Source organism: Vitis riparia, chromosome 2 (genome assembly GCF_004353265.1).
Source record: "Vitis riparia cultivar Riparia Gloire de Montpellier isolate 1030 chromosome 2, EGFV_Vit.rip_1.0, whole genome shotgun sequence".
Taxonomy (NCBI): domain Eukaryota; kingdom Viridiplantae; phylum Streptophyta; class Magnoliopsida; order Vitales; family Vitaceae; genus Vitis; species Vitis riparia.
This window is the reverse complement of record NC_048432.1, coordinates 19,488,746-19,504,569: the sequence shown is the minus strand read 5'-3', so window position 1 is coordinate 19,504,569 and position 15,824 is coordinate 19,488,746. Positions and strand designations below refer to the sequence as shown.

General features: G+C 43.3%; 1 protein-coding gene across 1 annotated transcript; it reads left to right on the top strand.

The window, feature by feature from the left end:
- The first annotated feature begins 10,983 nt into the window (after positions 1 to 10,983).
- LOC117934501 (BTB/POZ domain-containing protein At1g63850) lies at positions 10,984 to 15,156 on the top strand. The gene is made up of 2 exons (XM_034856215.1): positions 10,984 to 12,498; positions 12,977 to 15,156. The coding sequence occupies exons 1-2, from the start codon at positions 11,437 to 11,439 to the stop codon at positions 13,916 to 13,918; spliced, it is 2,004 nt and encodes a 667-aa protein (XP_034712106.1). The 5' UTR covers positions 10,984 to 11,436; the 3' UTR covers positions 13,919 to 15,156.
- Positions 15,157 to 15,824: the final 668 nt, after the last annotated feature.

Here is a 15,824-nt window from a genome sequence, read left to right as displayed (position 1 = left end):
CAATTACTGAGTCCGGCGGACAAAGATCCCCCGACAGTGGATCCCTTGCAGACGATCCAAATTTCGGAAGAAGGTACTCACCTTACATATATCAGTTCCCTTTTGACGCCGGAAGAGACTCGGAGCATCCAAAATGCCCTCCGACAAAGCCATGACGTCTTCACATGGGCTCATTCTGATATGAAGGGAATTCACCCTTCCATCGTCTCTCATAGGCTTAACGTCTTGCCAACAGCAAGACCCGTCCGATAGAGGGTTAGACGTTTTCACCCGGACAGGCAAAAGATTATTAGGGATGAGATTGACAAGTTGCTGGAAGCCGGATTTATTAGAGAAGTGGAGTATCCAGACTGGTTGGCAAATGTAGTAGTGGTACCCAAAAAAGAAGGCAAATGGCGAGTGTGTGTCGATTACACCAACCTTAATAATGCATGCCCAAAAGACAGTTTCCCTCTGCCACGAATAGACCAAATTGTAGACTCCACTGCTAGGCAAGGGATGCTCTCCTTCTTGGACGCTTTTTCCGGATACCACCAAATCCCCATGGTCCCGGTCGATGAAGAAAAGACAGCCTTCATAACGCCACACGGTCTTTATTGCTACAAAGTCATGTCGTTCAGACTCAAAAACGTTAGCGCCACTTATCAGAGATTGATGACGAAGATCTTCAAACATCTGATCGGCCGCACAATGGAGGTATATATTGATGATATCGTGGTTAAAAGCAAAACACGAGATGAACATACCCTCCACTTGCAAGAAGTCTTCCACCTCTTAAGGAAGTATGACATGAAATTGAATCCTTCTAAATGTGCATTTAGCGTAAGTGCTGGCAAATTCCTAGGATTTATGGTCAGCCAAAGGAGAATAGAGGTTAGCCCGGATCAAGTTAAGGCAGTCATGGAAACACCACCCCCCAGGAGCAAAAAGGAATTACAGAGCCTCACAAGCAAGCTTGTCACGCTAGGACGCTTTATAGCCCGCTTCACTAATGAACTGCGACCCTTCTTCTTGGCAATACGAAAAGCTGGAGCGAGTGGATGGACGGACAGCTGTCAGAGCGCTTTCGAAAAAATTAAACATTGCCTCATGCAACCGCCCATTCTAAGCAGCCCTTTCCCTGGAGAAAAATTGTATATGTACCTGGCTATATCGGAGTGGGCAATTAGCACTGTTCTATTCTGCTGCCCCTCGCCCAAGGAGCAAAAACCTATTTACTACGTCAGTAGAGCGTTGGCCGATGTAGAAACAAGGTATTCAAAGATGGAGCTAATGACCTTGACCCTTCGAAGTGCCGCCCAAAAGTTCCGCCCTTACTTCCAAGCCCACCCGGTGGTCGTGCTAACTAACCAGCCCCTTCGCAACATCTTACACAAGCCAGACCTAACCGGAAGAATGCTTCAATGGGCCATAGAGTTGAACGAATATGGAATCGAGTTCCAACCTAGGTTGTCTATGAAAGGCCAAGTGATGGCTAACTTTGTGTTGGAATGCTCCCGAAGATCTACCCAGCGCAAGGAACCAAGCTGAGAGGAGTGGTGGACTTTGCGGGTTGATGGAGCCTCCCGATCATCAGGATTCGGGGTAGGGCTCCTGCTGCAATCCCCGACAGGAGAACATCTGGAGCAAGCTATCCGACTAGGATTCCCCGCCTCTGACAATGAAGCGGAATATGAGGCCATCCTATCCGGGTTGGACTTCGCCCTGGCTCTATTCGTCTCCAGGCTCTAAGTCTATAGTGATTCCCAACTTGTGGTAAGGCACGTCCAGAAAGAATACGAAGCTAAGGATGAGTGCATGGTGCGATACCTAACTAAAGTGAGAAACACCTTACAGCGCTTCATCGAATGGATGATCGAAAAAATTAAACGGACTGAAAATGGACGTGCCGACGCCTTGACAGGCATAGCTGCTTCCCTCCCCATCAAAGAAGCCATATTATTGCCTATACATGTGCAAACCAACCCTTCCGTCGCAAAAGCCTCCACTTGCAATACCATTGAGGCAAGTTAAGCAGACGTTCAAGAGTGGGCGGAAGACATAATAAGGTATCTCCGGATAGGCACTCTGCCCGAAGAACCCAAGCAGACACACAAGACCCGAGTACAAGCTGCCCATTTCACCCTGATTGGGGGGCACTTGTACAAACGGTCCTTTATAGGTCCCTATCTCAGGTGCCTAAACCACTCAAAGGCCCTGTATGTATTAGCTGAGTTGCATGAGGGGGTATGTGGGAACCATTCCGGAAGTCGATCTCTGGCGCATAGGGCCCATTGGCAAGGGTATTACTTGCCCACGATGAAAAAGGATGCGGCAACCTATGTCAAAAAATGTGACAAGTGTCAAAGGCATGTCCCCATACCACATGTGCCGTCGGAGATGTTGAAACCAATTTCAAGCCCCTGGCCCTTCGCGCAGTGGGGCATGGACATAGTAGGACCCCTACCAACCGCAGCTGCCAGAAGAAATTCATGCTCGTCGCCACGGATTACTTCAGTAAATGGGTGGAAGCTGAAGCATACGCTAGCATCAAAGACAAGGATGTCACCAAGTTCGTATGGAAGAACATCATTTGCCGCTTTGGAATCCCCCAAACCATTATAGCTGACAACGGTCCACAGTTTGATAGCATCACTTTTCAGAATTTCTGTTCGGAACTAAACATCCGGAATTCATACTCCACACCGCGTTATCCTCAAAGCAATGGCCAAGCAGAGGCCACAAACAAGACCCTAATAGCTGCCTTAAAGAAGAGGCTCGAGCAAGCCAAAGGGAAGTGGGTGGAGGAGTTACCCGGCGTCCTATGGGCTTATCGAATCACACCCGGACGTCCGACAGGAAACACTCCCTTCACCCTCGTATACGGTATGGACGCAGTCATTCCTACAGAAATAGAGCTATCCACTATCCGGACCGAGGCAGGACGGTAAGATGATGCAAATGCGGAATTAGGAAGAAATTTGGACTGGGCAGACGAAGTAAGAGAGACCGCATCCATCCGGATGGCCGACTATCAACAAAGGGCAGCCGCTCACTACAATTGCAAGGCAAGGCCCAGGAGCTTCAAAAGTGGAACGCTGGTCCTTAGGAAGGTTTTCGAAAACACTGTTGAGACAAAAGCAGGAAAGTTTCAAGCCAATTGGGAAGACCCCTATATAGTGTCCAAGACAAGTGAAAGTGGAGCCTATCATCTACAGAAGCTAGACGGAACCCCATTGCTCCGACCATGGAATGTATCCAATCTAAAGCAATATTACCAATAAAAGAAAGATAGAAGAACAATGTGAATGAATATGTTTTATTAATTGTGAAATTGTATAAAAAAAAAAGGTTCTCTGGACTACTAATACAGAGAAAAATAGCAGTAAAAGTTACAAAAAGAAAAGCTCTCATTAGGAGGGCTTGCGACGCAACTTTTCCTCTTTGCCCGGGGGAATCGAAGGGACGTCTCGTTTGATACCCTTCTTCTTCATGCAGCAACGGTAGCCGAAGAAATACATCTCGTCTACCTGTTTCTGGTATTTTGTCTCGAGTTCCTCCCTTTGCACAGCAAACTCAGCCTCAAACTCTTCTTTTTGTGCTAATAAACGCAACTGCAAGTCCTCTTTCTGTTTTTTCTCAATTGATACCTCTGTCCAGAGTTGTCTCACTTCCCCCCTTAGCTGGGCTGTCTCGTCCTCCGCCTCGTGCAAGCGAGCTTTTGTAGCTTCCTCCCGACTCTTCGCCTCTGCTAGCTCTATCCGGAGAGCCTTGTTGTCGTCCTGAGACCTCTTCAAAGCTTCGACACTCTCTTTAGAGGCTCTCCGGGCAGCAGATAAGTTGGTTTCGGCCTGCTCCAATCTCGAGCGCAATTCCTTTTCACCACTCATGCACTGGGAGATGAAGGCCTTCATGTGATCGATAATCCGCAACAGGTCTGAAAAAAGATCGCGTTGTTGAACCATGTCGTGAATACCGCTCACTAACTGCAGAAAAACCCACAACAACAAGTTCAATTACCAGCCGTGTGAAAAACACACCAGTATGACAAGAAAAATCAAGGGGAGTAAGTTATACCATTTCCGCCGCCTCAAACATTTTCGCTAAAGGCAAAGCAACATCTGAGCCGAGAGGAATCTATTTCAGCATCTCTCCCAACTCCGCGTAGCTGAAAGTAGAGGTGCAAGCCGCATCATCAACTGGACTCCCCCCTGACGAGTCGTTATGGTGTGACTCCTCCCCCGAAGACGGGCCCCCATCATTCACGACAGACTGGATCTCTTCAGGCGAACCCTCATTCGGGACTAGCACCGGGTTGGTTGGGTTCTCTTCTGCTATCTCCGTCTGACGCCCCTCCGGATTACCCTCCTGGGCGGATGAGCAGTTGACTTCGATGGTTTCCAGAAGACGATCCTGAAGCCGCCCGTTGATGCCGGACTTTAAATCGCGGGCCGGACGAGACCTCCCTGCAGTCGGCCCCTTCACCGGTACAAGTGCAAGGGAACTCGGCTCACAAGGGGGCAAACTCTGCCTTTCAGCCTCCGTTTCTTCCATTGGAGGGGTCGTAGGAGGCAACGGGTCAGAACAAGAGGCCCCGACTGCATCCACGTCCGGGTGGGGAGAGTCGGGCTGATCCACTGAGGTTTCTTCCTCAGCCAGAAGAGCCAGCTGTTCAGCCGTTGGAATTGAAGGCCCCGATCCGTTTTGACCAGGGATACGTTCGGAATCGCTTGAAACAACGGGCAAACCGGAGGGAGTTGGAGATCTTATTACTATTCCCTTTGTGGGAACCTTCTTCTTCTTTCCCGCTGGGGCGCGAGCGGGAGGAAAGGGCGCGGGGCGTTTATCACCAGGTGCCCTCCGCAAAGTTCCCTCTTGCTTTTTTTCATCTCGTTCGTTGAGCAGTGCTTGGCGTGCCTAGGCGTCTGCCTCGTGCGCCTCCGCGTAGAATGAGAGATCTTTGAGAACGAAATGTTCCCTAGGCACTACATTTTTTGGCAACTTCCTAGGGAGAATATTGGTGACGTACGCCTAGAGCTCCCGAACAACGACCAACAAGTTTAGCGCAGTAAGCAGCGTCTGATGATGCCTCTCAGCTGCAGTAATCTCAAATAGCTTGTTCAATCGGTCGAATGACACTTTTTCCACCCACTCGACTACGCGACCCCTCTTGTCCGTACTTGCATTATCAGCAACCAAAGATGTTAGCTATCTGATAACCCTGAAATAACAAAACAACAGGCGAACGCCGGACAAACCCCACAAGCTGCCCTACCCGGGAGCACCAGCAAGCGGTTTGGGGAAAACGGTCTTTCCGGATGCTCCAGTAGCCCAGCCCAGACACCCCGGACTAATACATGCCCCTTGGCTCCCCCCTTCGTCGAATCCGGAAGATCAGTCACCAATTGGAGGGAAGGCAAGTGGGCAGCCAGGCTGAAGAGGTCAGTTTTCCCCTTCTTGATGGAGTAGATGAAAAAGACCTCCAATAGTGAAAGGTCTAGGTTGAACAGCATACTCAGAATGTTGCACCCCATCAGCACCCGAATTATGTTGAGATGGATATAGGCCGGGGGGATCTGGGTGAAGTGAAGAAATTCTTTGAACAACGATGGGAAAGGGAACCAGAGCCCAACATTGAATTGCTCCTTGGTGAAGTAGATAACGTTGTCTACAGATTTCTCAATGGACACAACCTCTCCGTCTACAAGCTGAACGGACACGCTATTCGGGATGCAGAAGCGTTCACAGAACTCCTTCACATTCAACTTGTCCACGAATCTTCCTGCATAGACCACTCCGGACGCGCCTTTGCCGCTCTGCCTGACCGCGCTAGACAAAGTAACGTCTTTTTTCGTAGGCATTTTTAAGAGTGGGACCGAAATGGAACCTGCATGGCAGGACGCCAATAGTAAAAAACAAGGACCCGACCCCACAACCCTAACGGCAAAAACGCCCAGGAAACCTAACATAACCAGCATCCCCATCCTAACCCTTGGCTCTACCGGAAAGAAGGATCGGTGGCCCACAAAAGGTGCAAAGGGAGCAATAGAAACTCTAACGCACCCAAAACACAATCAAAACCCCCCGAAAGAGCCCTAAAAACCAGTACTGACCCCCAGTCGCAAGTAGCTTGCCCAACAAGCCAGAAACAACCACAAAACAAACACAACGAGGAGAAGGCAGGAATAGAGAACGTACCGAGCGCAAAATGGAAAAACGAAGATGAAGTCCGCAATGCAGTGACCGTCACGACATGAGTATTGCTAGCAGAAACCCTAGAACCTCACTCACAGACGAAGATACGTAGAAGGCTGAAGAGAAAGCACTACCAACATAAAACGTAGAAGAAAAAATGCAATAGTAGGGGGCTAGGTCTGCTATTTAAAGAGAGACAACCCCTCGGTATTATAACCGCCCAGCTGCGCTGTTATTGAAAAGACACACTGCCTGGGAATTCCCAGGGATGACGGCTCGTCATAAATGCTCTTCTTCCTTTTCGCCTCCACGCACCACGTGGCCCAATGAGCACAAAAAGTAACCTCAGTATCAAAAACAATTATTTTTAACTCGCCCATTCTGCCCGGGCAAAATCGGCAGGTTAAAAGGGGGGCATTGTAGGGACCCCTCCCCCTGATGACACGTAGCGCGCTTCGCTATCCGAAGCAACTCCATCCGGATTCCCCAAGAGGACACGTGGCGCGCTCCCCTATCCGGACTCCCTTAGGGAGAAGCACACAGGCACTCACGAATATCACACCCGAACAATAGCATATCCTATCCGAATATGTTGTCCGAATCATTGACTAAAGTGAGCAAGTCTTGCTACGTCATTCCGACAGCTTGCCACATCCCACATTCCGTCGCCTATAGAGCGAAATGACAGGAGCGATGACAAGTCGCCTCCCACAATCTTTGACAACCGTCCGTAGGGTGATGATGACCCTGCCACCACCTAGAGGCATCATGACGAGCCAAAAAGTCTTCCCACCATTAAAGAGGGAGGCAGAGCTGTTGACACTATATAAAAGGGTCTTCACGCAAGGAGGAAGGTAAGCTTGCTATCCCTAAAAAAGACCGACAGCTTAATCTCTTGAGTCATGGCTAATAAAACCATTGGAGGGTCTGTCCGAACATCTTTTATAGGGAAGACTGAACCAGAACTCAATCTGGGTTGAAAGCGTGCGTCCACTTGGCAGTTACCTAGATCATTGGGACGCAAGACATCAACAATGCACATGTATGTATATGTGATTGTCATAAGAGTTTTCCCATCAAATTTTGATGAAAGAGTCGGTATAGCTGTTTAAGTTTAACTAAATTGAGAAAATGGTGAAAGTATAAGTGTGAATCAACAATTCATGCCATTCTAGATTGTTTGGGGGGTGTGAAAAACTTTACCAAATGCTAGTTGACATTTTGTTTATAAGGGCCAGAGGTTCTGTTTCAAGCTACAACAATGGACTATATATAATCACTGTTTGTTTTTCCATTTTTTTTTTTTTGTATTTTAGTTGAATCTTTAAGTTTGAAAGACCATCCTCACAGCATAATTTCTTCCTTTTCAGTGAATTTTGGGGAGTTATACGAGACTTTAAAGCCTTGAGAAGGGGGTAAAGCACAGGGACAAAAGGGTTTGATGGAGATAATTTTAGGAGATTTGGTACGTAATGAAATCTTTTAATAATGCTCTAGAATAGTAAATTTTTACATTCTAATATGGGATTTTTTAGATAAGACATGTACCTCGATAACACAATGGTCCCTCTTTCATTTCTTATTTCAAGGAAGTGACTTTAATGCATCTCAATCCTACACGCTTCAACAAGTTTACAGCTTCAAACATCAAATCATGACTTCCAAACCATTCTCAAAATGCTACTCCATCCTTGGGATGCATTAAGTCTATTTTGATCCCTTCCCTTAGAGTATCTCATCACTTTGAATAATCATTTAGTACATAGTGTCATGTCAAAAGCCACACCTTTTAAGAGGTATAAAAGATTATCCAATTATAATTATTGTAGACAAAATATTCATTCTTTCATGTGATTGGAGGGGGAAAAAAATTATTCCTTGGGGTTATCTAGAATTGCACTTGGAGACAATCATACAAATAAACATGGGATTAGTGTAAGAAGGTAAGGAGTAAAAGAAACAGTCAAAAATCTTAAGTCCCTCGATATTTATCATGATAAGTATTCATATTTCAAAGATATTTTGGTGACTTAGAAATGTAGTACGATGCAAATAACAAAATCTAAAGAATATAACATTATGATATAAAGAGAAATGAAAAGATAATTGGTATGGATAGAAATATGAATTTACACATCCATTATAACCTCTACACAGTCCGTGCATCAAATATTAAGTGTTACATTATTTTGAATATGTGATACTAAGTTTCAAAATATGCATTTTTTATAATTAATTATGTTATAATGAAATTTACATATGTTAAGGCATGAATTAATGATTCATGTAAATTTTTAAAAATGAGACATTATATTCTCTATTTTTTGAAGCCCGCGTTTTCTTGATTTTTCGTTCTTAAAATTCTTATGCAAACTTAGAGACATATAATATAACTTTGGATTTAATCCACGTCCTTGAAAGAATCGGCGGTAACGGTATTGGTCCAAAACCCTAGAGTGATACAGTAGACATATATAGATGTTGGATTCTAAAAATAAGCTAGGGGGAGAGGTCATTTGACTTTTTGCAATATGTTGGTAGGGTCATGTGCCCCAAAAGGCCTTTTGGGATGTCCAAGAAAATGTACCAAACTGTAAAGCATAGCCATTTATTTATCATTTGGAGACTTCCTCGTTGCCCTCGTTCAGGATACATTTGCAATAATTCAAGATGTGATGATAGAATTGTATGGATGGTGTGCCCTTGGTGGGGATCAGATCATACCATTTTTCATGGGTCCACAGACAACAAAATCTCCATGATGATACAACTAATCAGTTGAGATGATGAACACCTTCTGATCTATACCCACTTTTTACGGCTGAAAAGGATGTGTTACGACTTGAGACAATTTGATTGTTGGGCTTATCAGCATGACCATTGTGGCCCAACAACCAACACTGAATTGCCCATCTCACAGTTCTACATGCCTCTTAAGAGATGAAAGTATTTGAATTTTCTTTTATGAGCTTTTCTTTTTAAGCTCCAAAATTAAAAAAAAAAAAAAAATTGGAGGAAAATGAGAATTACATCTTTTTAAACTCATGCAGTAAGCTATATTTCATATTTAAGTAAATTTTAGTTGTGTTAAAACGATATCTTTGAACTTATTATTTTATCTTTTGCTTCACCTTAAGCTTTTAATTAAAGTCAAAATCAAGAAACTGCCCTAAATGAGAGCTTAGAATGATTGATCATTTCCCTTTTTTTTTGTTAACCTTCTTTCTCCAACGTGCTAATAAAGTAGCTGATCATTACATATTATAATACAAAATTAAAGGCAATTATATTAGCCAGGAGAAAGAAAAGAAAAGAAAAATCATGAATGAGAATAATAAGGTTTGCCATTGTTCGGTCAGAGATGGGCCTATCCTTGGGACTGCGTATACCATATCAGGAGAGGGAGGCATGTGACATGAATCATGATTAGTATAATACCTAAAGGCCAAAGGCCAAAGGTATTCCCCATCCAAAGAGAAAAACAAAACTAAAGTGCCAAAGGAATTAAAGAAAGTTGAAAGCAGAAGCACCGTATGTTAGTGTGATGACAAATAGATTTTATAATCCAAACCACCCTTTTGTCTTCCTTCATGTGGATAGGAGAAGAGAGAGATGTTGAAATTAGGAGGAGTGCCCATGTGTGGCTTGAGTCCATTGTCATCTGCCAAAGCATATAATAACTAAAGGCATCTGTGGGGACCCTTTTGGTCCTTGGAAATTAAGAGGACTCTGGAAAGTTTTTATGAGGGTCTATGACTTCACATGGATCCCAGAGATGCCACCCATGCTAAGAAGATACGGTTCACAAAATTTATGTAATATGCCCTTCTTTTGCTTGGGAAGACTTCACTATAATCTTGAAGGATCCAACTGGGATGTTTTTTTTACTTGTTACTGAAAAGCTACCATTTTTCGATTAAGGGTGTTTTTTTGGCACTCATTCAACAGGCACCACCAATAAGATCAAGTAGCATCACAAATATAACTTGGGTTTTCTTGATTTGCAACTCATGCATGCTCCTGTTCAATTTCATTGCTCTATTCTTTATGTATAGGACTGTAAAATGATACGATTGGATCAATTTTTGAAGGAAAAATTACTCAAACAATTGAACCAATCTTTTGGTAATGGAAAAATTGAATTAAGCCAAGCTTGTTTAAGGTCGATTTAATTTGATTTAGATGATCAGCTGAATTTATTTTTGGATTTAAAATTCAAAATACATTTAAAATATTTAGCCTAACCCAAAATATAATGAATGCATTTAGAAATTAAATTTACTATAGTTAAATAGTAATGAATTACTTTAGTGGCATTATATATATATTTAAATATTAAAAATCCATGGCCAATTAGGATAAGAAATTGAAAACAAAAGTAATAAAATTGATTTGATTTGGTTTTTGGTTTTCACTTACAATTTTTATCTTATTATTTTACACTTCAATTTCGTTCCTTTCTACTTAAATCTCATTTTTTTGATGGAATATATTTGTAGATTCCTCCCATGATCCAGATTTTATCATATATATTTTGGGTGATTGAGATTTAAAGCTGGGTAGATACCAATTCAATGCCAGTTTGGATTTCAAATGCATTATACATGTACTAATAATCATGAGAACAGCCTCATGTTCCCAAAAAAAAGGGAATGGTATTTGTCATCAAGGGCTCTTCACAATGTGAAATATGATTTGAGCCCATAAGGGAGAGGCTGAGGCATGAAACCATGTAAAATGGGGAGATGGTCCTCCACTTTTGGGTGAACCCCACAAAACTCATAACTCAGCACCAAAACGCATGCAGAAACCCACTCAAATGCTGCGAGGTCCATTGCAATTACAAGAGAGGGTCCCCAACTCCAACTCCCCCCATGGTAAGCCTAAAACCTCAATCTAATCCGAAGGCCATAAACCTCAGCAGCAAAAGACAATTACGGGCGCACAGGGACTCAACCCCACCCCACCTCTCTCAGCAGCCAGCAGACTCAGCACAAGAAACAAAGTGTGACTCAGATATTTAGAATTCATCACCATTAAATGCTTTTTCTTTTGTGCATCAGTCTCTGTGATTGCTGTTGATGTTGTCATGTCTTTGACTCCATGACACCCTCTTAATCTCTCACTCTCTCGTATCAATCGCCTAAATTCAGTTGTTTTTTTTTTTTCTTTTTAATAATTTTTTATGGGTGTTTTTGCTGATGCCTATGCCCTAAAGGACAACAAAAACTAGACATTTACTGCCTGCTGCTACTACAACTCATGGCTACAACTACAACCCACCTCAAAATCCAAACCCAACCCATTAAACCTAAGCGTCGGAGGTGTCGAGAAACTACCATTTCTGCTACTGCTTCGGCCGTCGCCACCGTTGGTGCCGCTGCCGAGTCGTCTGTTGGCCATTTGGGTCAGGTGGGTCGGAAGCTTGATCCGCCCACTGTGGTGTCTTCTGAGAGTTCTTGGTGTTGTCCCGCTTCTAAACCCTTTCCCGTTGGGCCTCCTCCGCCACCGCCGCCACCACCACTTCCGCGGCTGCCGACGGCGCTTCAGCGTCGTGGGGTCACCTCCTTGAGTTCGAGCCAAGAAACGGAACTAGTTCAGGGCAGCATTGCTTCGTCTCCTTCGGAGTCTCCGTCTCCGTCACTGGCACCGTCGACGTTTAAGATCCGATTCTCGCCGGGCACGAACTCGCCTGTGATGGACTTCACGCCGATTTCAGGGACTGCCATCAACGGCGGGGCCGCCCACGACTCGTTCCCTTCGAGCTTCAGTAAATTCAACTCCGCCCTCACCGCGGGGCTGCTGAACCCAATGTCTCCGCCTCCGCCGCCTCCGTCCGAAAAAACCCGATCGAGCCCGACCCTTTTCGAGATGATGGCGAGCGAGCCGGAATGTCAGCCGAGGCCCCAGATCGCGCCTAGTATGGGCCCCGTATCGGTTCTAAGGCCTCCAATTTCGGTTCAGGACAAGAGTGCGTTGATGATGCAACGAATATCGGAGATTCTAGCGAGTCGCAGTCCCGGAAACCAGTTCAACGACATGTCTTCTAGTGATATAAAGCTGACTTTGAGCTCAAAAGATGGTGTCAGCGTTTCCATGAGCGTTCATCGGCAAATCCTTGTGGCTCACAGTAGATTTTTTGCGGCGAAGCTCTCGGATCGGTGGACGAGACAGCAGCAGCGATCTGCGAGTCCCTACATTGTGGAGATTGCGGATTGTGATGATGTTGAGATTTATATTGAAACGCTACGTTTGATGTATTGTAAGGATCTGAGGAAGAAGCTCATGAAGGAAGATGTGTCCAGGGTTCTTGGGATATTAAAGGTGATGATGAAATTTTATTTTCTCTTTTTGTTGGGGATTTTATGGCGAAGTTTTGTTAATTTCTATTTGGTTGATGAGAAACTGAGGGAAAAGTATCGAAACTAATTGAAAAATCTTCCCTCGGAATTGTCTAATGTGATTATTTTTATGATTTGTTTGGTGGCTTAGAAACTGTAGGAAAAGAAAGGAAACTGAAAAGGAAAAGCTCTGGTTAAGACGCCCAATGCAATCATTTTGGTTCTGTTTGGTGGCTAAGAAACTGTACGAGTAGAACTTCATCCTCCTTTGGGGAAAAAATTCACTTAATTGCTCCCAATAACCCCTTTAGCTTAATTGAGTAGGGATTTTCATTTTGGGAAATCAAACAAACACATGTGTGCGTGAAATTGAATTTTCCTTTATGGGGTCCTCAGCTTTCTCAGCAACTAACGATGGGTATGTGTAGGTTTCTGACCTGTTTGATTTTCTTACAACTTAGGTTTCAGCTGCTATCGAGTTTGATGCGGGTGTCTTATCTTGTTTGGAGTACTTGGAAGCGGCTCCATGGGCTGAAGATGAAGAAGAGAAGGTGGCTGCTCTGCTATCAGAGCTCCGCCTTGAAGGTGTTGTTGCAGGAGAAGTCCTGAAGAGGGTTTCTGTTGAAGTTACTGCTGGAACTGAAGAGAGTAATGAAAATGAAGAAGTGCTTCTCAAGCTTTTGCATGTAGTTCTCGAAGGCAAAGATGAGAAGGCAAGGCGGGAGATGAAAGGATTAGTGTTAAAAATGCTTCGGGAGAATGCTTCTCAGAATGATTTAAGGAAGGAGTCTCTGTACTCAGCTTGTGATGGCTGTTTGGAATTACTTCGCCTCCATTTTTTGCGGGCAGCAGCATCGGACTTGCAGCATGTAGGTCAGATTGCACGCCAAGCTGATAATTTGCATTGGATTTTGGATATTTTGATTGATAGACAGATTGCAGAGGATTTTTTGAAGACGTGGGCATCGCAATCTGAATTGTCTCATGCACACTCTAAAGTCCCTGTAGTTCATAGGTATGAGGTGAGTAGAGTCACTGCTCGGCTGTTTGTTGGGATTGGAAAGGGGCAGCTCTTGGCTTCAAAGGATGCTAGGTGCTTGCTTTTGCAGACTTGGTTGGTGCCATTTTATGATGATTTTGGGTGGATGAGGAGGGCATCAAAGGGCCTTGATCGACACTTAGTTGAGGACGGTCTCAGCAATACCATTCTTACTCTTCCTCTAGCTTGGCAACAGGAAATCTTGCTTGCTTGGTTTGACCGGTTTTTGAATTCTGGTGAAGATTGTCCCAATATACAGAGGGGGTTTGAAGTGTGGTGGAGGAGGGCATTTTGGAGAAGACATGGTAAGACAGAACGGCCTCGACAGTTGCGCATCACAACTGCAACCATTGAGAACTCATGAAACTTAAAGAAGTTATGACTCTGCCCACTGGAACTAGTGAAGTTCAACAATTCCATGATGCATGGGATGATTCTGCTCTGCTGGGTCTGTCCCCAGTTGCCCTCTTGTGATCATGTGGTCCAGATTTGACAATAAATGTTGTTTTTTCAAGGCTTTCCTTTCTGGACTGGATACAGAAATTCTTTGGGGAGGAGTTGAATTTCAGAAGATTTAGAATGATGTGTTTGTTTGATACATATAGCCAGGTTTAGTGTGGAAAAAGATAAGTGTCCCAGTCACAACTTCAATATTATGTTGGGAATAAACTCTATAGAAATTGGCCTTTTCTGTTCACTATGATGCTTATATCAATCTTTTTCTATCTTACCATATTTTTGAATTTGGCATTTTAGCAAGACAAGGTTGTTATGCTCACCTTGAATGAAATATCAAATTCGATCATCATTGAGAATTATGTCTCTCAAGGACAAGAACTTTTATCTTGGCAAACCATTATTAATGAGCTTGGACTGGTGGTTAGTTCACAGGGAGCTTGGTAAACCATTCATGGAGTATGATTGGATAATACTGGAAATGCAGGTTGGTACACTCTTCATCAACCTTCAAATCTAATAATCAGTTCTCACCATGTGAAATTCAGTGAAAGCCCGAGTCCACCAATGTGCGGAGACAAAAGGTTCATGAGGGTCTAAGGTAAGCCTTTCTGATCCAAGATTTCCTGTAATTTCATGAGAGCTCATATGAGGTGTTGCAGGTTGAAACTAAAAATATGAGTTTCAGGGGAATTTGATTACAATTTCTTGTGCATCAGAGTGATGGTGAAGTGTGTTTTCTGAGCTTTAATGGAGTTGTAAGTGAAGATGTTCCTTGGAATATGTATGGATTTCACTTTGTTCTCATTTTATACTTGGTACTTTGAGGGTCCAAAAGGAGGTGGGTTTAGGAATAACTTGTCTAGGATGTTGGGTGTTGGGAATATTATTTGCTTTGCCTAGAGGGTTGTGGTTCACAACTTTACAGAAGAGCATTGAATTCCTGCTGTACCAAGACTTCAGAATGTGGTTTTTCCTCTTCTTGGGCGGGCAAAGGCATTTCTGAAGAACAAGCAAGTGTTTGGTTTAATGTAAAGTTGGGTCCGAATCTTGGTGCTCTCCTCTCTAAGTAGCTTTTATCCTGGCATGCATTGAAGAATCTCTGTTTGATTAGCTTCTAATAAAGTGGTTTTTTATTTTTTTTGACATTACTTTTTAGATGGTATGCTTTGATTCATACCAAACAGCCTCCAGTTGTTCTAACCAGAATCTGGAATTTAGACTGATAACAATAGTAGACCAACTTGTACAATGTGACTCTGATGTTGGCTTATGGTCAACGATTGCAGTTTGTTGGTGACAAGTTCCATCAAATCTATCCTTACATATGTGGAATTCTGCATCCTCACCTCCAACTTCGTCTACAATTTTGGGCATTGTCTGGTTGAAAGAAAGGGGAAAAAGAATATATATATATTTATTTACAGTTGAAAAAATGTGGGAAAAAAAAAAATTATTTAAAATTTTAATCTTTAAATGATAATATTAATATTCTACAAAAATCATTAAATATTGAATACCTGTTGCCATAAAATAATAAAACCACGTGAAGCCCTTTAGCAAAATTATTCGTAGGGCAACGTGAAGCTCTAAGCTTATACAGACCTTTCAAAGTTAATTCAAAATAAATAGATTGAATTTGTTATATATATTTTCAGAAATTGAAGCAGATGCTTAGCTTAAATAGGTGTAATAATTTTTTGTTATTATTATTACAAAAATGCATATTTATTTTTCACAAATTTTATGAAGAGTAAAATAAGGATTTTACCATGTCAATATGAATTTCTCTAGATGATCCAATCCACGTTTGT